Raw genomic sequence first — 21,531 nt, forward strand, 5'->3', positions numbered from 1 at the left:
GTCCTGGCTCCATCTTCACGATTTTATTCCCCCCATCACAGCGAGAATCCCGCAGTGCCTTCTGATCCACCAGAGCCAGGGTTTCTAAACTTTTCTGACCAGGAGCCTCAGTGAGACATCCTCACTTAGCCTCACTGTGTGTGATAAACACTGCTATTTTCTCTTTCATTCTTTTCTATTTCATTTAAAAAGGTGCAGGTCATGACTCACGCAGTTGATTTCATGACAGACTAATGGGTCATTACCCACAGTTTGAAAAGCAGAACTGATTTCACACACACTAATCATGGTAGCATGTCCAAGCTTGTACTGTTCACCGCAGGACAGGCCACAGGCCAGTCAACGGAGAGACACGTTTTGGGGCAAGGAATAGTGACTTTATTTGGAAAGCCAGTCGGCTGTGAAGATGGTGGACTAATATCCCAAAGAACCATCTTGCCCAGGTTTGAATGCTAGTTTCTTATATAGAACAAAGAAGGGGAGGTGAAGAGGTAAAGCAAAAAGGGTTATTGCTGTTGTTTAGTCACTGAGTTGTGTCCGACTCTTTTGTGACCCCACAGACAATAACCTGCCAGGCTCCTCTGTCTGGAATTTCTCAAGCAAGGATATTGGAGTTGGCTGCCATTTCCTTCTCCAGGGGATCTTCCTGACACAGGGATCAAACCCGCATAACCTGCATTGCAGGCGAATTCTTTACCACCAACCCACTAGGGAAGACCTCCAACAGGGCGATAAGTTGTTGGAGTGATTTTCTGTTCCAGCCAGACTCCAGAGGGCGTGTGTCAGTTTCTTCCTTCCTTCAGCTATTCACAGGTGGGCCTGGTCAGGAGGTTTCCTGGGAGCTAAACAAAGGTGTTTTAGCTTAATGCTCAGGTGTGGGAGGCAGGGTTCCCAGAGATGGACCATTATGTACACTTTAAACTATAGGCAACATCCCTTGAGTGATTAACTTGTAGCAAAAGCAATATAGTGCAAAAGTTAAAAGAGAAAGATCCAACATGGAGTCAGATTTGTTATTCTCTATTATAGTCATGGAAACCCAAGTGGACCCCAGGAGATGCTCACCTGGGGAGCGTGTTTTATCTCTCAGGAGATAAAAGTGACCAGTCACATCTGACAAAAAGTTGGTCAAAAAACATTCGAGTAGTGGCCTCCATAAATTTTTTTTTTGATTGCACCCCATCAGTAAAAAAATGTTTCAGCATATAGCACTGATCTATGTTTGGTTATTTTTTTAACCTACCAGTGTATGATGTGACCACATAAAACATACACTCAAAATGGAAATTTTAAAAGGGTGGCATAAAGATGAAAGGAACTGTATTTTAAAATGACATGCTAATCGTGTTGGCTTCATTCTTTTATCAGCAAATATCCGAAGGCAAAATACACAGAAAGAACGCGGTTCATGGTTATCAGCAGCAGTTGTAAATCTATTTTCAAACCGTTTTGATGATTTAAGATGTTTTTCTGGTTGACTTCTTGTCAGATTTGGAAACCACTGCTTTGTATCATACCCTCTTTCCTCAGCGTTGCCCTTCATTTCCTGACGAAACCAAAAAAGCTCCATTAGCACCTCCTTTTGCTACTTCCCTCCACCAGAAACCTGGGGAGGGTCACTTTTGACACCTCTTTCCTGTGCCCGCCTCAGCCAGCCATTTACTACCTTCTGGGGATTTTACTACTCAGTAGAGGATCAGCTCTTCTCACGTTCTCCTTCAGTTGCTACATTCCTGCCATGCTGCCTCCTCCTTCCTCCCAGTTCTTCACACACCTGACTGACTCCTACTCACCCCTCAAAACCCAGCATAAAGGTCTTCTTCAGAGGCACTGTCTCTGACCACTGTCCAGTATACTTTCTGAGGCACCTTGCACCTTCCTCCATGGCTCTCATCACGGTTTTATTTTTATACTTATTTATGCTTCACTTTCTTTCAACTGTGCAGCCCTCTAGCATCTAGATTGTATCGAGTTGGCCAGAAAGTTAGTTCAGGTTTTTGTTTTTTTTTTTCTGTTACATCTTATGGAAGAACTGGAATAAAATATTTGGCCAACCCAGTAATTTCCTTCAGGGCAGGGACCATGCCTGATGTGTGTGTGTGTGTGTGTGTGTGTGTGTGTGTGAGAGAGAGAGAGAGAGAGAGAGAGTGGGTGTTTAGCATCCACATCATGGACTCTCAATACATATTTAATACTCACAACAAACATATTACAGATAGTACCCCCATTTTACAGGTGAGGAATTTGAAAGTCTAAAAGGTTAATTGCCTAAGGTCACCTGGTTAATAAGTGGGAAAACTGGCCTTCGACCCAGGCCTTTCAGGTTGTAGTGTACACTCTTGCCAGCCCCTCTGGATTGTTCTTTTGTAACCCGCACAGGCTCTAAGGGCTGATTTTCAGTCCTACCTTCCTTGTTGATACTAGCCCCCTAGTGTTTCTCCTCCTGAACTAGCCCCATTTATGCTCAGGGTATCTGCATCACACTCTTCACCCTAAGTTATTCTGGACGACTCTGACCTTTTCTGACACAATTTCACGTCCCTAAAACTTATCCACCTTTTAGGTTGGAAAGTAAGACCCTACATTGCCTCATCTTCTCTTGAATTCCATAGCACCTTGGAAAGAACCTGAGCGCCCCAAATACTAAGTAAATAATTACTGATTAGTTGATCATTATCAAGAGCTTGGCAGAGATTTCATTTGACTTCCAAGTTAAATTCCGTCTTTGTGCATATCCGCTTCCCAGCCAAGAGTAAGAAGACCGTGCCTCGGATTCAGAGGGGTTTTAACTGTTCCAATTTGCACTTCTTGGCCTTCTTCCTGGTGGATCTCAGTGTAATTTTTGGCTGAGACCCAGGAATTTAAGGGTCTTCAATACCATGAGTAATTTCATGAGTTGCTGATGGCTAATTAGGGGTGATTACAGTCAAGAGGTTTGACTGTCTTAATAACCCCCAGAAATGGCTGGTGGTGACTTTAAACATCTTGATTATTTTCCCCTGCAAATGGAATTTTCTGATTCTTCTGACTGTCTTTTCTTAAGTCCTTGTAATTTATCCCCCACCTCGCCTTTCTAGTGAAAAGGAAATGTGAAGTCCTGAGGAGAATTTGGAAACCAATGATTTTGGAAAACTCTGGCTTTATTAGTGAGGACTCCTGGGCACACCTTGAAACCCTGCTTCATTTCTTTGTCTTTCCCTGGGAGGAGGTGTGTGAGGAGAGGAGTCTGGACCACGATCTTTCTCCCCAAGTTCCATTACATTCCAACCCAGCCTCCCATCCAGGGCTGTCTGATGCTATTTATAATTTACCTTTGAAACCATTGTCTCATTTGACAATGTTAAGAAATTGTGTTTAGCGTGGTTTTCTGAATGGAGTAGTGTTTGTAGGTGAGTGTTAGTACCTTCCTGTTGTTACTGTGACAACAGATTTTATGTTACTTGACCTCTTCCTGCATCCGTATCTTCAGAGCTATTTTTATTTTTTTCAATATTTTTTTTTTTGCCATGCTGTTCACTATCTTAGTCCCTGACCAGAGATTGAAGCCAGGCCCAGAGCAATGAAAGCGCTGAGTTCTCACCACTGGACTGCTGGGGAATTCCTGAGTTACTTTTAATTGAGTGTCCTCTGTTCTAGGCACTGGGCTAAGCATATAACATGTGTCCACTTGTTTAATATTCACAGCCTGCCTCAGTTCTTTAGGACATATTTTTTGAACAGGTTTTATTTTATTTTTTTTTTCTGTTTTGTTGTTTTTGTCTGTACCGCATGGCATGTAGGATCCTAGTTCCCCCACCAGAGGTTGAACCCGTTCCGTCTCTGTGGAAGCATGGAGTCCTAACCACGGGACCACCAAGGAAGTCCTGAGCAGTTTTATTGAGATGTAATTCACATGCCATATACTTTGCTAATTTAACATGTACAGTTAAACTATTTTTAAAGTGTATTCACAAGATTGTACAGCCATCATCACAATATAATTTTAGAGCATTTTTGTCACCTCAGGAGGAATCCTCACGCCCTCGAAGTAGCCCCTCTCCACCCTCTAGTCCTTGTAATCACGAATGTATTTTTTTGGCCTCTATAGATTTGCCTGTTCTGAACACTTCGTGTAAGTGGAATCATACAATATGTAACTTTTGTATTTCACTTTTGTGATGTTGTCAAGGTTTGTCAGTATCCAGACATCATTTCTCTTTATGTCTAGGTGGTATTTTTACCCTTACTGTACAGCTGGGGTAACCAGGACACAGAGGTGAAAGGACTTTCTAATGGGTCAAGTAGCCTTTAATGGATGGAGCAAGATTTCCAATGCACGTTTGCCTAATGACAACTCGGCTGTTAGCTTAGACTCTGACGTAGTTATACTGATGGTAGCTTATTAAACATTTTCTATGGGTCACTGTGCTGAGTGCCCTGTAAATTTGTTACCTCACGTTCATACATAATCAACTTTCATTTGGGCAATCTGGTGACCATAACTGGGCATAAGTGGGCAATGGTATTTTTGTCTTAATGTCTTCCGTTTGCTCACTTCTTGTTGAGCGGGCTGGCCTAAGCTGCAGAATCTTAGATTCTAGATTCTTTGTAAGCCGATGATACTAAAAATAGCATTGTTATTCTTCTGTAGGAGTTGAACATCACCCCCATCTGCAGAAAATTGGCAACATCTCTGAGGAGCCCTTGCTTTTTCCTGGGACACCCAGGATCATGGTTTCCTGTTTCATGGGGTCTCTCAGGTGAGTGGAAAATCTTTTGAAAAGGAAATAGGAAAATAAGAAATTCAGTATTTGAATTTTACTGTATATTTCTTCTAGTAATGAGCCTTGAGGGCCTGCATCTCACAGATACTTTTGATGTGCCATGTACGTATGTGTAGTCAGTTTGATGCTCACAAAGGCTGCTGAGACCTGGACAGCTGTGTGCTGTGGTGAGACATGCTTAGACTGAGATTAAGTGGCTTGGGCTCTATGCTGTACTCTGCTATTCACTGAGAGATATCTAGGACTCAGAGTTTTCATTGATTATTTATTCATTTGATGCTCTGCTTGTCATATGGGATCCTAGTTCCCCAACCAGGGACCAAACCCGTGTCCCCTGCATTGGAAGCACGGAGTCTTAACCACTGGAGTGCCAGGGAAGTCCCCTCAGATTTTTCTTAAAATAAAAATGTTAATGGACTTGTGGGTATTTATCATGGCTGCATAATAAAATTACCTGAAGAACTTTAGAAAATACTGTCCTCTGGCTGCATCCTCACAGATTGTGATATAATTGATCCGGTATATTTAAAAGGTGGCCTCTCTGGTCCTGTTTGTTCAAAACATCTGTGACTTGTCCCTGCATTTTTAATTTGATACTGATATTAACCATGCAAAGTAAGTGGAACAAGTAGTATGGTCTCTGTATGCAGATCAGAAAATCAGTGTTTATCTCCTGATGCCCATTCCTTCAGTGCAGACTCAGGGGAAAGGCTTGGTGCTCTGGAATTTAGTCTGTATATTGAGACTTTTTTCAAGATTTCCTAAAGATGATAGACCCCTTTAAAAATTCTTCAATCAAAATCCTATGTAAAGAAAACAAAACAAACAAACCAAAAACCCCTCATCATTATAAAATAGCCAATGGCAGTATTTTATTAAGGGAAATTTATTTTAGAAGTTCGAATTTGTAATGTTTACACATTATGAGATTCATGAGTCTATTTGCATAAACATCAGAATTTGGAATCAGAATTTACAGATGATAGCTTATATGTTAGCCTCTGCATCGAGTTTATCTTGTGACTGGTTTTAGCTGCATAGTAATCAGAAAATCTTGGTCCATCTAGGTAAGTAATTGCAATTGGTACCAGTTCTTTAGTGAAGCTCATTTTACAATCTCAGGATACTCTTTAAAGAAATTGACTCAGAATTTAGAAAGGGAAAAGAACTTTTTGTTACAAAGCTGAATCACTAAGGTTATCTTGTAGTTTTTTTTTTCCTCCATAACTATGACAGTCCCAAATGCCCAGAATTTGCACTGAAAAGTGAAAATGGTCTATAACATGTTATTATGATGGTGCCACAGGTACTGGCTCAACCAGGGCTAAAGCATTTGTCGGGCAGATGCTCTTAGCCCATGGCTGGCATTTCACTGAGGATAGTGTGTGTGTGTACTCTTAGCCTGTAATTGCTTGTGTGATTGTACATGAGCTGACATGTGCAGGCCTGCAGTCCAAAGACCCACGCAGAGCTATAAGCTTCTTCATCTGTGACATAAACCGGTGTGTCAGAAAGAGTCAGAGAAGGCAGGAAGTGCTCCATTCCGAGGCCTCGACAAAATCCAGCAATGAACAGAGCAGCCTGAGTCTCTCAGTGTTCATTTTTGGTATCTAATCGAAATCAGCATGTGGACAGTTTTTAGCCACAGTTTAAAACACAGTTTAAATGCTGTTTCAGGACATGAAATGTGTATCCAGTTTGTGGAAGCTCCCATGTCCTGCTCTAAAACCACAGGGGAATGAGCCATGCTGTTGGACCACTCAGTCATGTTAGGACCACAGCCTGTTTGAGCACCAGGACCCAGTGGGAGAACACAGAAGTGGAAGTCATAGTCGTATATGTAATTGAATTAAAAAGAGCAGCAGATAAAACGTTTCCCTGTGTAGTAAGCAAGTGGTAAGCAAGTATAAGTTTGACTGCTATCAAAAAGGCCCCCTTGAGTACTGAAGACCCTCAAAAATGTGGGGCCAACCAGGCTGTACTGGAAGGGCTTCATTTGAGAGAAGTCCCTTTTGCAAATTTTTTTTTCTTAATGTTTGGAATTTTAATTGATGCCCCTGCAGTTAACCTCTGTAATGATCTGTGATATGGAGGCCATCTCCCAGGGAGGCCTGGTGGGCTCACCTCCAAGCTGTGCATTATTTCAGAGAAATTGCCAACAGATTAGAAGTTAGCAGGGTAGGAGCTGTTGAAAGCTAGATGTGGCCTTGCTACCCTCCAGGCAGAACTCTGGGAGTCTTAACAGGCTTCTGGGATTAGGGTCCTGCTGAAGGGATTGTTTGAAAAGAGCTGCTCAGTCAGACGATGCTTCCAAGCCGACTCAGAGGTTAGCAGGATGTGTGGGTTCGATCCCTGGGTCGGGAAGATCTCCTGGAGGAGGAAATGGCAACCCATTCCAGTATTCTTGCCTGGGAAATCTCATAGACAGAGAAGCCTGGTAGGCTACAGTCCATGGGGTTGCAAAGAGTCGGACATGACTTAGTGACTAAGTCATGTGACTCAGTGACTAACAACAACTAACTGAGTGACTAACAATAACTCAGCAGGACATTTCTCCAACAGTCCTGCTCTAAGGAAAGAATATATGAGTTATGAGTATAGGCAAGTCTTCAGGAGAGCTCAGCTGAAGATTTCCACCAAGCCTCCTTCTTCATAAGCCAGGTGCTCATAAACCATTTTGCATTCTGTTTCAAGGCCCACATAAATATATCTTAACCTGAGGCGGGAGGGGGGAAAAAAGCAAGAATGTTTTTTGCTTAAATACTTTTCAAAATGTTCTGGTAGAAAGGGCCATGGTTACTTTAAGAGTAAAAGCCTTTGATAAAACTGGTAGATGAGAAACACACAGAGACACACAAATACTCAGGGTTTAAAAAAAGAATATTGATCAAGGCAGCCAAATACATAGAGATGAATAGGAAAAGCTGGAGGATATCTCTACCTATAGAGAAAACAGGTCAAAATTAGGAGTTAGTCACCAGGAAAACCCCTGAGAGGAAAAAAAACATTTAAGGGGATTCACAATACTGATATGCAGAGATTTTGTTTAAAAATCCCTCCCCAGTTCTTGCCAAGCCACAGGGAAACAGAAAGCCAGCTTCTCCCTCATTGAAAGAGACAGAGAAGCCCTGAGTATTAATATAGCAAGAGTGCCTCTGCCATGCTGAGTCTGTAGTAATAAAAAGAGCCATGGTTAAATCCAGTAGCAGAAGAAACACTAAGATTAACTCTGCATGGAGCTGGTTATTGAGTTGCCTTTGGACCTTGGATGAGTCTTGGATCGTGTGCAAAATTCAGGACAGGTGATATCCATTTGGAGCAGAGTTGGTCAAGGCTAGATTAAGATTTGTCACATATTACAAGTTAGAGAGGAAAAGGCACTAAGTAATACAGTGTATTTAGCTCTTAAAGACTTGCTCCAGATTGTGCAGTTTTTTTTCTTGTGTGTACAATTACATCTTTGTGTGTTTGTTCAGTGATTGAGAGGAATGAAACTCAGTTTTCTCCCTAGAAGCAGCATAACAGTTGAAGATGACCAGCCAACCAAGTTTCTTTAGAGCCAGTCACCCTGGTCAAGGGCTCTTTCTTTACCTCGTAGAGTGCTTTTGTGCAGTTGACATCATATATCTTTGAAATGAAAACACAGAGGAAAACATAACTATTGAAAATGCCAAACAAATGGTTAAAGCTGATTCGGGGATTCTTATTTGGAATAGTAGTTTTTGAAGAAATACAGATGTAATTAGAGGGATTACAGGGTTAGTTGGTGATTTTTATAGCTCTTATGAAGGAGAGTTCTGGATCATTTTAAGGGTTTTACAGGTTGATGGCCCTAGGTCAAGTGTCTGGTTTTAGTCTTCTGAAACGCGAGGCTTTTCTCTTCCCTGATACACACTTCAGTACAGGAATAATACTGTAATGCCTGTCAGCTACTTCACTGAGAAATACAACCATAAGGGATTGAGGAAATGAGAACAAGAAAGGTTCCAGTTCTTGGAGAACTGGAAAAAGATCCTGAAGACAAAACGCAAGAAAGAAGGGGGTTGAAAAAGTCTAAGTGTGAGGAAGAGAATGCCCAAAGTCGTGATAGCTGAGGTGTGAAAACCGAGACTCCCTTTGGAGTAGGGAAATCTGTGAAATTGGGAAGCGTCATGGGATCAGTTAGTGTTCCTGCACCAGTGACCAAGAAGTGGGGTGGAGGAGGAGGGGAAATAAGAGAAGGAGGAATACAGGGACGAGACGGAGAGCGGAGGGACAGGAGGAGGATGGAGAGAAGCCTGAGGAAGGAAGGTGCAGGAGAGAGGGCAGTGGTGGGAGGGGGGCAGGAGGAGGGGTAGGAGGAAAGGGGAAGGGTAGGAGGAGGAAGGGGGAGGGGCAGGAGAAGGAGGGGGCGGGGCATAAGGGAGGGGCGGGGCATAAGGGAAGGGGAGGGGCAGGAGAAGGAGGGGGCGGGGCATAAGGGAAGGGGAGGGGCAGGAGAAGGAGGGGGAGGGGCATAAGAGAAGGGGAGGGGCAGGGACAAAAAGCAGAAGAGGCCAGGCTGGGATCCTAAGTATTAAACTTCAGGATGTCACGAAGGCAGGACTAAATTGCTCTGGCCCACATTGAAACCACTACCCAATTGATGTGTAATAAATATTGGGTTGACCAAAAAATTCATTCGAGTTTTTCCATAAGATGTTATGGAAAAACCCATTGGAACTTTTTGGCTAACCCATTATTTGTTGAACATTGAATGAATAAATTAATAATTCTCTTTGCTGCTGCTGCTGCTAAGTCACTTCATTCATGTCCGACTCTGTGCGACCCCACAGACGGCAGCCCACCAGGCTCCGCCGTCCCTGGGATTCTCCAGGCAGAAACACTGGAGTGGGTCACCATCTCCTTCTCCAATGCATGAAAGTGAAAAGTGAAAGTGAAGTCGCTCAGTCGTGTCTGACTCTTCGCGACCCCATGGATTGCAGCCTACCAGGCTCCTCCATCCATGGGATTTTCCAGGCAAGAGTACTGGAGTGGGTTGCAACAATTCTCTTTAATGTGAGAGAAATAAAGTAGATTTTTCTTTCCTAATCAAGATTTTTACTTAATTATAGAGGTAGGTTAAAGCAGAAAATTTACAAGTGATACAGACACACACCTTTAACAGTTTATTTTTAACATAAAACACATGTACACTCACCAAGTGTTTGATATGGGGGCCAAGGACTTTTCCTTGAGCGTGAACCCCTGATTGTCTTTCTTGCACAAACCACACCCATAGCATTATCAAAGGTTTCCATTTGGGTTTCTTTCAAGTGGAATGAGAATCTAAGACATTTGCAAAGCAATCTGAGTATAGAATGATGCTGAATTTTTATTATTTTTGCTCCTAATCATTTACAGTTGTCCAATCCACACCAAATTTGCCAGTGTTTTTTTTTTTTTTCTTTTTTCTTGGCAACTTGCCTTTATCAAGTCTTTTCCAAAGCATTCAGCTTCATTTGTGTAGCAACAACTACCAACTACTCTTTCTTTTTGCGTTTTGTTTCATGGGCCTGTGTACTGTTTGAATGTTTTATGTAATTACAAAGCCCTGGCATTATCAATTTGGGGACCGTGGTTAAATTCCATAGGAATACAACTCATCTGGTGAGTGCAGAAGAGTGTCCCAGGGAAGAACCTGCTGGAATCTTTTGTGAAGCCCAGTAGGAGCCATCATGGTAGGCATAGAGGCTAGGAGGAAATAAAACAGTTTCTTGGAGGATTGTCTTGGCAAACCCCTCCCTATAAAACGATGGCAGGCGTTCAGACAGTATTGTTTTTTCTTTATGCCTGGCACAGTCCTGAACCTGGCATGTATCCTCATCCCTCAGAACTTAACAGTGGGATTTTCTAGAACCTTCTGTACCTGAAAGGTTCAATGCAGTTAAGGTGTGTCACTGAGCTGCCAACTACCTGTTCCTTATGTACTGAAATAAATTTGTATGGCTCAGGTTAACATCGACACCCCCATCCGCTTCCCTGGGGTCAGAATCAATATCTCCAACTTGTAGAAATCCACCCTTTGCAATTGTCCCCACCTCCACCCCCCACCCCGCCCCGCTCCTCACAAGTTTCTGTTTTTCCAACAGAGAATTCTAGGGATGTGCTTAGAAAACACTTTATTGATGAAAGTGTAGTTCACAGCAGTACTTTGTATTTCTTGGTGACTGGTATTTCCCCTCTCTCTCTCTTGTTTTCCTTTTTCCCCTCACTTCATTCTCTCTTTCCTTTCTTTTATTCACTTGCTATTTATCGGCTCTGTGTTTGGACTAAGACTGTGCTGGTTGTTCTGTTTGCTGCAAAGGTGTATCAGAAACAGTTTCCTCAAGAAACCTACCACTGAGCTGAGGAATTTACTGAAGAGTTTTGTGTCTTAAAAAGCTGTGTTGAGGGACTTGCCTGGTGGTCCAGTGGCTAACACTCCACACTCCCAGTGCAGGAGACCTGGGTTCAATCCCTGGTCAGGGATCCCACATGCTACAACTAAGAGTCCGTAGGTTGCAACTAAAGATCCGACATGCCGCAACGAAGATCAGAGGTCCCACGTGCTGCAGTCAAATAGATTAATTAAAAAAGAAAGCTGTGCTGTGACAGGACACCTCTTTTCCAGAGACCCCAGTCCAGGAAACACAAATGGTTGTGAGAGTTGAAAACCTGGAAATAAGCAGTAAAAACAAATATGCAGTTAGAAGAGGTGTCCTTAAGTCCATGCTCTAGAGTGGAAACATTTACTCCACGACAGCCAGCCAGGCCTTTTCCTTGAACCTGTTTGGTCTTGGTTTGGCTGCAGCTTGCTTGTCTAAAGGTTTTAGCGGCCAAGGCTGACCCGAAGGAAGCGGAGTTAAGAGGCACAGGCTCATCCACAGAAAGGTAAGCGGTACCTGAGAGCAGGGAGGGCCCGGCAGAGGGCCAGCTGGATTCAGAAAGCCCCAGGCTGCTCCGGTGCTCTCAGCCTGCTCTGCTCCAAGGCTGCCGCCTTCTGCTGCGCAGACTGGTGGATACTCACTCTGGTCACTCTGGGCCATCTAATCAAGGGTACTGCAGCTCGGCATACTCTGTATGAGAGAGCAGGGCAAAGAAATGGAATGCATTTTTTTTTTTTAATTTGGAATTTCAATAGTTAATTTCAATTATTTTAGAATGTTCTCTAGTGAGACTGGTACATGTTTTCCTGTATCTACTTATTCTCTAATTATTTTTTGCAAGAAATGACAGAAAGTAAAACAGATGTGGGAAGTCACCACCTTATACAGACTGGGGAAGAAAATTGGTGTAATAAAATGACAAATGCCTGGTTTCACAGTGTGTTGTGTGCTAGGAGGCCCAGACCATAGTGGTTAAGGGTCCAGGCCGAGACACTGACTGTTGGCATTGGAATCAGGCTTCACCACTCAATAGCTGGGTGTACCTTTCACTAAATGACTTGGCCTCTCTGTGCCTCAGTTTCCTCACCTGCAGAATGGGTATAATCAAAGTGTCTGGCAGGATGGTTGTGGCAATTAGATGAAATAATTCTTGTAAGCGTTGAAGTCAGTGGTAACTGTGTAGTCCTCTAATGTCATTTGTAACTCATCTCCTTCCCTACTTGCCTTTACTGTTTAGCTACTGTTAGAGGAAGTTAGAGAGCTGGACTGAATACAGTAAAATGAATGCTTAGCAATCATTTTTGATCTCCAGAGTGCAGTAGGTGGAGATTTCACTTCAGTGCTAAGATTTTGGCTCTCTTTTCAAAGGTCGATATAATTTTATTCCTGATCAGGTTGCTCCCAAAATATCTCTTGGGTTGTATTAACTAAAGAGGAAAAGAAGTAAAGTTTTTTTTTTCCTCTCTTTTTCTTGTTTTGTAGTTTGACAGTGTTCAAGTGGCACTGAGTTCGTTGAGATAATCCCACGTATACAGTGTCTGTGACATGATCCACCCTCACTAGAGTCAAGGATGATTGGGATGGGGGTGGGGGTTTGGGGGAAGTGTTGACCCAGGCAGATACAGAAGGGCAAAGTCCTAGTTCCATGATGTCAATCTTGTACCAAATTTCAATGAGCATTATTTTCTACAGGAAATGAAATGATGGAGTGTTTAAAATCTAGAACAGGGTTGGGTAAATGGCGTGACTTTTTTTTTTTCCTGATTGGTGTGAACTCTTGGGCTGTTTCTCCTGCAAGGTGAATCGGAAAGTCTTGCTAGGAATGTGGCTCCCCCCACCGCTTGGAGGGGAGTATGTGATCTGTGTGCCAAAGGCCCTGGTAGCCTTCAATCTGTCAAAACGTTGCAAGCTGGGAGCAGTTTGCCAAAGCAAACTATCAAAGTGAAATAACACACGAGTTGCACACACACAGACACACACATGCTCTACCATTCCCCAAACATTAATTTCGAATTGGGTCAGCAGGAACAAGACTTTGGGCCAGATTGCCAGTGTTTTGAAGAGCTGTGGGCACAGCTATGGACTACCAATTAGATAGGTATGTGTGAGGAGGGTGGGGTGTCCTAAAGTGGAGTCTGCAGTGTAGGGGTGGGAAACTTCCAGCCCTTGGCCGAGTTTCATCTGGCCCCTGGGGTTATATATTGCTCTGGCTGCTGCAATTGCAGTCCAAAGAATAATTTCCCCTCTGGGGGAATTTATTCTATTCCATTCAGAGCAGAGCCCACTTAATAACTAAGATTTTATTCCAGCATGAATTTTATTGGGTACCCCTATGCATCTGAGCCTCACTAGGGCCTGACTTGATGAAGAAAAGAAGCATTTGAACATCTAAACATAACTCACGTAACCTTTTTGCAACAAGAAGCACTCACAAACATTTTGTTGCCAGACCTTGTGTAAATCCTTTAAGAACAAGTTTGGGGGAGGTCATGTAGAGAATCCAGTATTCTTGCCTGAAAAATCCCATGGACAGAGGAGCCTGGTGGGCTATAGTTCAAAGGGTCACAAAGAGTCGGACACCACTGAGCAACTGAACACACACATGCACAGACTCAAAAACACACTGATTTTTATAAATCCCTCATAAAAGAGCTTTTAAAAGCTCCCAACATTACTTTGGACACTTTAAAATGCGTTAATTTGCACTATTTCCACTCATCTTGAAATTTCACAGGTCACAAGATGATGAAGGCTTATTCATTAATTCAATGAATTAAGCTCTTTCTATGTAGCAGACACTCTGCTTGGTGCTGGGAGATAGAGGAGTGATGCTTATATCCTAGTGGGCAGAGGAAGAAGTTTAAGTGAATAAAGACATACTATGTAAGATGGTAGGGCTTCCCTGATGGCTCAGTGGTAAAGAAACTGCCTGCTGATGCAGGAACCACAGGTTCGATCCCTGGGTTGGGAAGATCCCCTGGAGGAGGGAACGACAACCCACTCCACTGTTCCTGCCTGGGAAATCTCTTGTACAGAGGAGTATGGTGGGCTCCAGTCTATGGAGTCGCAAAAGGGTTGGACATGACTTAGCAACTAAATAACAACAACACGTGAGATGGTAGGTGCTGTGGAGTAATAGAAATAGGCTAGGCTGGGAGCGGGTGTCCTGGGGAGGGAACATGCTATAGCCATATCTGGGAGGAGAGTTGAACAGGCAACCCTGGAATGTAGTTCCTCCAAGAGAGTGGAAAACCTAAAATTTTCCCTTCTCCCATTTTCCACTCCTTCTCCCACTCCAAGTCCCCCTGACTATTATGGCAGTGCAGCCTGGGATGAGTGGTTATGCAAAACAGCTCCTGATTGCATTACAAATATGTGGCTTAGGTGTGTGCCAAGAACTTTGAGGGGCTGAGGTGTAACACATTTCTAGAGCTGCTGTTTGTTTTTTTAACAAAACCGCACCAATCTGGTTTTCTTTTAAAATGAGTAAACAGTGCCAGAATGTGTTACAAGTGATTCAGATTTGTGGGCACAGCTTCATAATGTACTTTCTTGCACATAAACTCATTTGAGACAGTCAGGGCGGGTGCTGTTATTCCCATTTTACAGATGAAGGAACTGAGCTGCAAAGGTGATCTGCCCAAGGTTATGTAACCAAGGAGCATAAACTCCTGAATTGTGATGCCCGTGTCCCTTGGTTTCTAGAACAACCTAGATCTAGTAAGAATGCAAGTAGAAAATAACTATTCTTTTCTCATCACCGTGTTCACACCTACTTCTTTACTTGTCAAGGGAAGGCAGTTTTCTGGTCCATTGCAGGTTTAATGAGCAGTCTACTTACAAGTATCAAAAAGCCCCCAAAGATGTGTGTATGTGTGGGAGGGATAACTTTAACGGTTGCATGTCCATCATTCTAGAAGTTTTAGTTTTCCTTTAGTAGCTTTAGTTTTCATTTTCCTTGAGTCATGTTTGGGTGAATCTAAGACATCAGTAACTTCACTATCCAGACCTGCACCCTTAGCCCCCTGTGTGCTGAGCAGCAGAAATCCAGGTGTCTGTGCATTGAATAGTACAGACACAGAACATTTTCATCCTCATAGAAAGTTGTCTTGGACAGCACTGGCTTAGAGCCTCAGCAAGTTATAAATCAACTCTTTGATTCTTTTCACCACTCATTTTAATATTTTTCTGAATAGATTCCTTACTTGGAGGGATTTTGTGTATATTTTGCTACATTAAAAGAAATTTAGTCAGATATAAAATCTTTAGTCTCTCATCCAATTTAAAGCTTCTTTCCTCCCACATCCTGGGCCTGCTGTGGCCTCAGAGCACTGTAGTAGGGAAGAGCGGGCTTGGCTGGTTTCTTCATACTCCTAGTTCTCCTCTGAGCCCTCTCCTGGTCCTTGTTCCTCCAGGATGGAGCATGAGGCAGAGAGGTATCTGGACATAGAGGATCCCAACAGGAGTGGTGCCCACTGTCAGCTGATGTGGCTGTCTTGGCTCGGCAGATGTCAACACTGTGGATTCTCCTCTGGGGGCACTTTGGCTGGTCCTTTGAAGAGCCTCCCATCACTGGGGTCTCCTGCTGTGGATCCCCTGGTGCAGGCTGTGCAAACATCGGCTGCCCCTTTACCCCCTTCCCCCAGCCCCTGGGCCCCATGGGTACACACCTTATGTCACCCTGTGTTTTGGGGGTTACTTGATCCTGATGAGTTATCTTCTTCGAGGAGGTCCTTACTGGACAACTTAAGTCCCATTTTCCACAGAACCCCAGCCTCTCCTACCCCTGCAAGTTCTAGGTACACAGACTGCTCACGCTGCAGCCCTCTCTCGCCACCCTGTGCTCCCAGACATTCCAGCTAGGTTTTGACCTTTAGATACTTTTCAGGGGACAATCAAGCACCACTCGGTATATTGCAGACACAGAAGGTCCAGATCAAGCTCTCAAGTTGTTGCCCTCCTTCTTTCCTCCCCTTGTAGCAGGCTGGAGGGGCTGTGCTCAGCACTCCTGTATCCCTAGCAAATGTGTCCCATTCTCCAGCCCACACCCCTCTCCTTGTTCAGGCCTCAGGTTGAGGATGGGTGGGGCCAGAGAAGGACACTTCCATTTCTGGTCCTGAACAGAGGGTTGCATACTTCTCTTTGGAATGTGTGGGTATGTCATCCCCTAGGTTCTTAGTTTTGGGGCCTCAAAGCAGCAATGCATTTAACACCTTGGTACAGAGGCACCTGGCATCCGTGGGGCAGCAAAGAGTTAGACATGACTGAGCTACTGAGTAGCAACAACATATCCTTTCCCCTGCTTCTTGTCCCAGCACATGATCTCTAACCAGTCTGGCCACATCCATTCTGTGTGGTTTCCTAGGACTGGACTCATTTATACACAGTGGGGGTTAGGGTGGAACTTAGGGTTCCTAGAGATGTGGGAGCTTTCCTAACTCCACAGGTCTTACCCCCCAGCTTCAGACAGATTTTCCTCATGCCTGCCTCTACACAGGACAAGGGCTCATCTCTCAGCTACCTTGGAGGCCTCTAAAAGGTTGAGAACCACTGGGTTACCTGACTGTGCTCAGGGTTTAACCCTAAGAGGATTCCAAAGACAACTCAGTAGGACCAGTGGCCTTCTTGCTTTGATGGTTCAGACAATGCCGTTGATGACATGACATCAGGGAGCTCTGGGCATTTAATTACTTGGCAGTGCTTATTTCTGCTCTGACTCACTAACTGTGCCGGGCGTGTTCACCTCTGTTGTCCTGGGTGATCCTTGCATATGGCAACCTTAAGGCTCACAGACGTGGGCTCACCCAGGATCACCTGATGGGAATGACAGAGTTGGGATTCTAGCCTCAAAGTGTTTGAATCCAAAACTTCATTCTCTTCCAGCTCACCCTGTTGCCTTGGGCCAGTTGGCTCCTATTTCTACACCTTCTCTTTATTTGATGACAAGCCCTAATCAGGGCTGGTGACAGTAGGGCTTAACACAGCTAATCCCACCCGTGGAGAACATATGTGACACTGAAGGGCCAAGGATAGACAGAGGAATGGTTCTGAGGAAGCCGGTGTGGGAGGGGAACTTCCCTGGCCAGGCTCAGAAGCCCCCCTTCTGGGCTGACATTACCGCCTCCATGAGGACCAAGCATGCATGAGCACTTACTCTGTGCCAGGCACCATGTGTTACCTTATGCAGCCTTCCCCAGACCTCCAGCCAGCTTCTGTTGTATCCCGATCTTACAAGGAAGGAGACTGAGGCTCAAAGAAATTCAATGTCCTGACATGGAAACCTTGCCAGTAAGTGGTAAAGCAGAGTTTGATCCCAGGTCTGCCTCATGCCAAGGCCCCACCCACAGCACTGGGCTGCCTCCTTGCCTATGGGGCTAGCCCTTTGCATCTTCACTGGGTTTACATCCCAGGGCCCATTTGGGCTGTGCTCCTTCCCTTGTGGCTCAGCTGGTAAAGAATCTGCCTGGAATGCGGGAGACCTGGGTTTGATCCCTGGGTTGGGAAGATTCCCTGGAGAAGGGAAAGGCTACCCACTCCAGTATTCTGGCCTGGAGAATTCTATGGACTGTATAGATGGGGTCGCAAAGAGTCAGACACAACTGAGCGACTTTCACTTTCACTTCCTTCCAAAGATGAAATGGAAATATATCTTTCCACTAGATGCTGCTGCCTGGAACATGCTCACAGCTCTGCCTGTTGCTATTTTTCCTTCTCAGTGTCCTGGGTTCCCTCTTGCTGCTTGGACTCCAGCTCGTCTGCCCGCAGCCCTCCACTGAACACAGAAAGGTAAGCCATGGCCTTTCTGAGGCTTTCCTTTTCTGCCTAGGTTCTGGGGTCATACTAGTCATCAATGCCTTGAGTTTTATACTGTTTGGAGGCGAGTCACTGCTGATTCTCAGAGGATGCACAATTTATAGGATGTTCACCCCCCCCTAAGTCCTTGATGTTAAAAATGAAGCCAGTGCCCAAGGTCAGTCTCTGACCTGAAAGCAGTGCTGGCCTTGCAGCCCATGTCTGATAGAGTGGGTCAGTTAATGAGAGGGCAGCGGGCAGACTCTACCCCCTAGGAGTGGAGGAGCGCCAGCACAGAGCTTTGACCTCCTCTAGGGGCACCTTCAGCGCGATGGGTGTTGGATGGTTAGAGCTGTGGTGGGAGCCATCCATGATTTTCGGTAGAAGGACACCAGCCAATTGCCAGGCAGGGAGAGAACAGGGAAATAAAGACCTGGCCCTTTCTTTTCTCCTCCCCTCCATCTCCTGCTGGTGAGTCCCTCAACCTGAGCCCAATCAGAGGACAGAAAACAAAGAAATCCGTCCATGCCCCACTCAAAGGCCAGCCTTCTGGGCAGCAGGGCTGGGTGGAGGAAGGTGGAGCCCCTGGGGGACACATGGACAGTATCGGGCATGCTTCCCTGCAGGCTCAGGTGTTTCATAGTTAATGAACCGTACGCTGTTGTCTAAACTAGCCCAATGCTGTCCTGCAGCAGAGCAGTTGCATGATTAATATTTCCTTAGAAATAGGTGCATGATATGACCTCGGGAGGGTCCCTCAAATTCCTTTCTCCTGCCTAAGAACTCCTGGTGTCTAAAGGTAATGAAATGCAGACACTTTGGAGAGGACTAATAGGCCAGCCATTTGTATGTAAGTGTGACTGAATTGGTTGGAACCTTTCCTAGACGGGTTTTCATAAGGGAAGTCCAGGAGAGAAGGGAGCCAAGAAATGAGTATGTGTACGGGTTTGCCTAGATATGCACCTTCTTGGGACAAGTTCTTGATGTTCTCGTCTGATGAATCTTGTTTCTTTTAGGTCTGTGGATTGTGTTCTGACTTTGTCTTTCTGGGCCGGATATGAACCTGTATTGTGTGGTGTCCTTCATTAGGGTGTCAGCTCCATGAAAGTGGGATCTTACCTGTCTTATTCATTACCCTATTTCCACCTCCTGGAATACAGCCTGACATATTGTAGGTGCTCAACAAAACACCTGTTCAATGACTGACTGAATGAGTGAGTGGAAAAACTGGCCAAGATCTAAGCATTATTTTGGTGGATGCTTGGCAATTTACACCCCTCTTAACCAGCTGGCACAGTGGTAAAGAATCCACCTGCCGATACAGAAGACGTGGGTTTGATCCCTGGGTTGGGAAGATCCCCTGGAGAAGGAAATGGCAACCCTCTCTGGTATTCTTGCCTGGAAAATCCCATAGGCAAAGGAGCCTGGCAGGCTATAGTCCATGGTATCACAAAGAACTGGACATGACTTAGTGACTAAAAAATGACAAATATTTTACTGCATCATTCCCACTCATGATTTCAAGAGTCAGAAAGGACAGCTATTATAGATTGAATGTTTGTATTCCACCCCCAACCCCCCAACCCCATGCTAGCCCAAGATTGGTGTGTTAAAACCTAGCCTATGTGATGGTATTTGGAGGTGGGGCCTTTGGGAGGTGATGAGGTGATGGAGTAGAGTTGTAATGAATGGGGTTAGTGCCCTTGTTAGCAATAGGGGAGACCCTGCTGCCCCGTCCTGTGAGGATACAATGAGAAGTCTGCACCCCAGGGTTGGGACTGTGCTGGCACCCTAACCTCAGACTTCCAGCCTTCAGAACTGTGAGAAATCAGTTTCTGTTGTCTATACACCACTTGATCTATGATACTCTGTTTTAGCAGCCCAAATTGACTAAGACAGAAATTGGCACTGAGAAGTGGTGATGCTGCTATAACAAATATATAAAATGTGGAAGGGGATTTGGAACTGACTACTTGGTAGATACTGAGGAGGTTTGAGGTGCAGGCTAGAAAAAGCCTGCAGTGGCATAAATGGACTTTTAAAAGTGACTCTGTTAAGAGCTCAGAAACAAAAGAGGAGGGCTGTAGAGAAAGTGTCAATCTTCCTAGAGAACACCTAAGTAATCTCAACTAAAACGTTGGTTGAAATATGGACATTAAAGGCCATTCTGATGGGGTCTTAGGCGGTCATGAGGAACATCGTATTGGAAACTGGAGGAAAGACTGTGCTTGTTATAAAGTGGCAAAGAACTTGGCTCATTCCCGCTGTAGGGTTTTGTGGCAGGTAGGACTTGTAAGGGATGAAATTAGATATTTAACCAAAGCCATTTCTAAGCAAAGTGTTGAAGGAGTGGCCTGGTTTCTCTTGACTGCTCACAGTAAAATGTGAGAAGAGAGAACTGATTTAAAGATGGAATTGTTAACTGGAAAGGAAGCAGGACACAGAAGTTAAAGGTTTGGAAATTCTTCAGCCGATGCATATTGAAAAGAATGAGAAAGCCTGTCCAGGAAAGAACAAACGCTGAGGGTGTGGCTGAGAGGCTGACAGGGCGGTTAGTCGGCCATCTTGACAGAAGCCAGAGGCTACTGTCCAAGACAATGGAAGACTGTAAAGGGGGCGGTGGAGCCTTCCGGACGTGGCTCATCTGGGCACCATCTCCCTTGGTGGTTCCCACTCCCCACACTCAGGCTGAGTTCCTAGGCTGACCCGGGAGCTGCTCCAGTGATGACCCAGCAAGGTTGGGCTGTGCCTAGCAGAGCCTTGGGGGGCATGACTACCTCCACCTGGATTTCAAAGGACAAGGCTTGAGCCAAGGTCCCAGGACCCCAACCCTGCAGAACCGCAGAGAGGGCAGGGAAGCCTGGAGTCTTGGGGCCCCAGCCTTTTCAGGTAGGACCATGGGCCCAGTGGGCCTGCAGAGCAGAGCACAGAGCCAAAGAGAATTATTCTTAAACTTTTATGAATCTTTCCTGGGTGGGTTGCAGACTTTCTTCTTTCCTCTTCTTCCTATTTGGAATGTGAATGTCTGTACTGTGCCTGTATTACTTATATTTTGGAAGCACATAACATGTTTGATTTCACATATTCATAGCTGGAGAGCAGTTTGCTTCAGTATGAATCATACCTTGAGTCTCACCTATGTCTGATTTAGATGATATTTAGGTGAGACTTAGAACCTAGACTTTAATAATGATACTGGAACCAGTTAATGCTTTCTAGGTTATTGGGGTGGAACGAATGTATTTTGCCTGTAAGAAAGATGTGAATTTGGGGGGCTCAGGGATAGAATATTATAGACAACACATATCCCCCCAAATTAATATGTTGAAACTAAATCCCCAGTGTGATGCTCTTTGGAGGGGAGACCTTTGGAAGGTGATTAGGTCATGAGAGGATAAATGTCCTTTATTAAAGAGGCCATAGAGGGATCTCTTGCTTTCTCTGCTATGTGAGATTACAGGTAGAAGATTGCTGTCAATGAACAAGGAGATTGGTTCTCCTCAGACATCAAATCCATGGGCCCTTTCATCTTGAACACCCCAGCCTTCAGAATTGTGAAAAATGAATTTATGTTTTCCATAAGCCACCCA

At 44.6% G+C, this 21,531-nt stretch overlaps 1 protein-coding gene across 2 annotated transcripts in view; it reads left to right on the forward strand.

Annotated features, from left to right (window-relative positions):
- THSD4 (thrombospondin type 1 domain containing 4) overlaps positions 1-21,531 on the forward strand; it is a 630,546-nt gene that overhangs the window by 25,622 nt on the left and 583,393 nt on the right. For both annotated transcript variants that reach the window (XM_065940121.1, XM_065940122.1), the window contains exons 2-3: positions 4,631-4,739; positions 17,866-17,935. In XM_065940121.1, the coding sequence (XP_065796193.1) occupies positions 4,711-4,739; positions 17,866-17,935 (99 nt within the window). In that variant the 5' untranslated portion in view covers positions 4,631-4,710. The remainder of the gene's footprint in view (positions 1-4,630; positions 4,740-17,865; positions 17,936-21,531) is intronic.

This window comes from Muntiacus reevesi, chromosome 7, assembly GCF_963930625.1.
Source record: "Muntiacus reevesi chromosome 7, mMunRee1.1, whole genome shotgun sequence".
In the NCBI taxonomy this organism is placed as follows: Eukaryota; Metazoa; Chordata; class Mammalia; order Artiodactyla; family Cervidae; genus Muntiacus; species Muntiacus reevesi.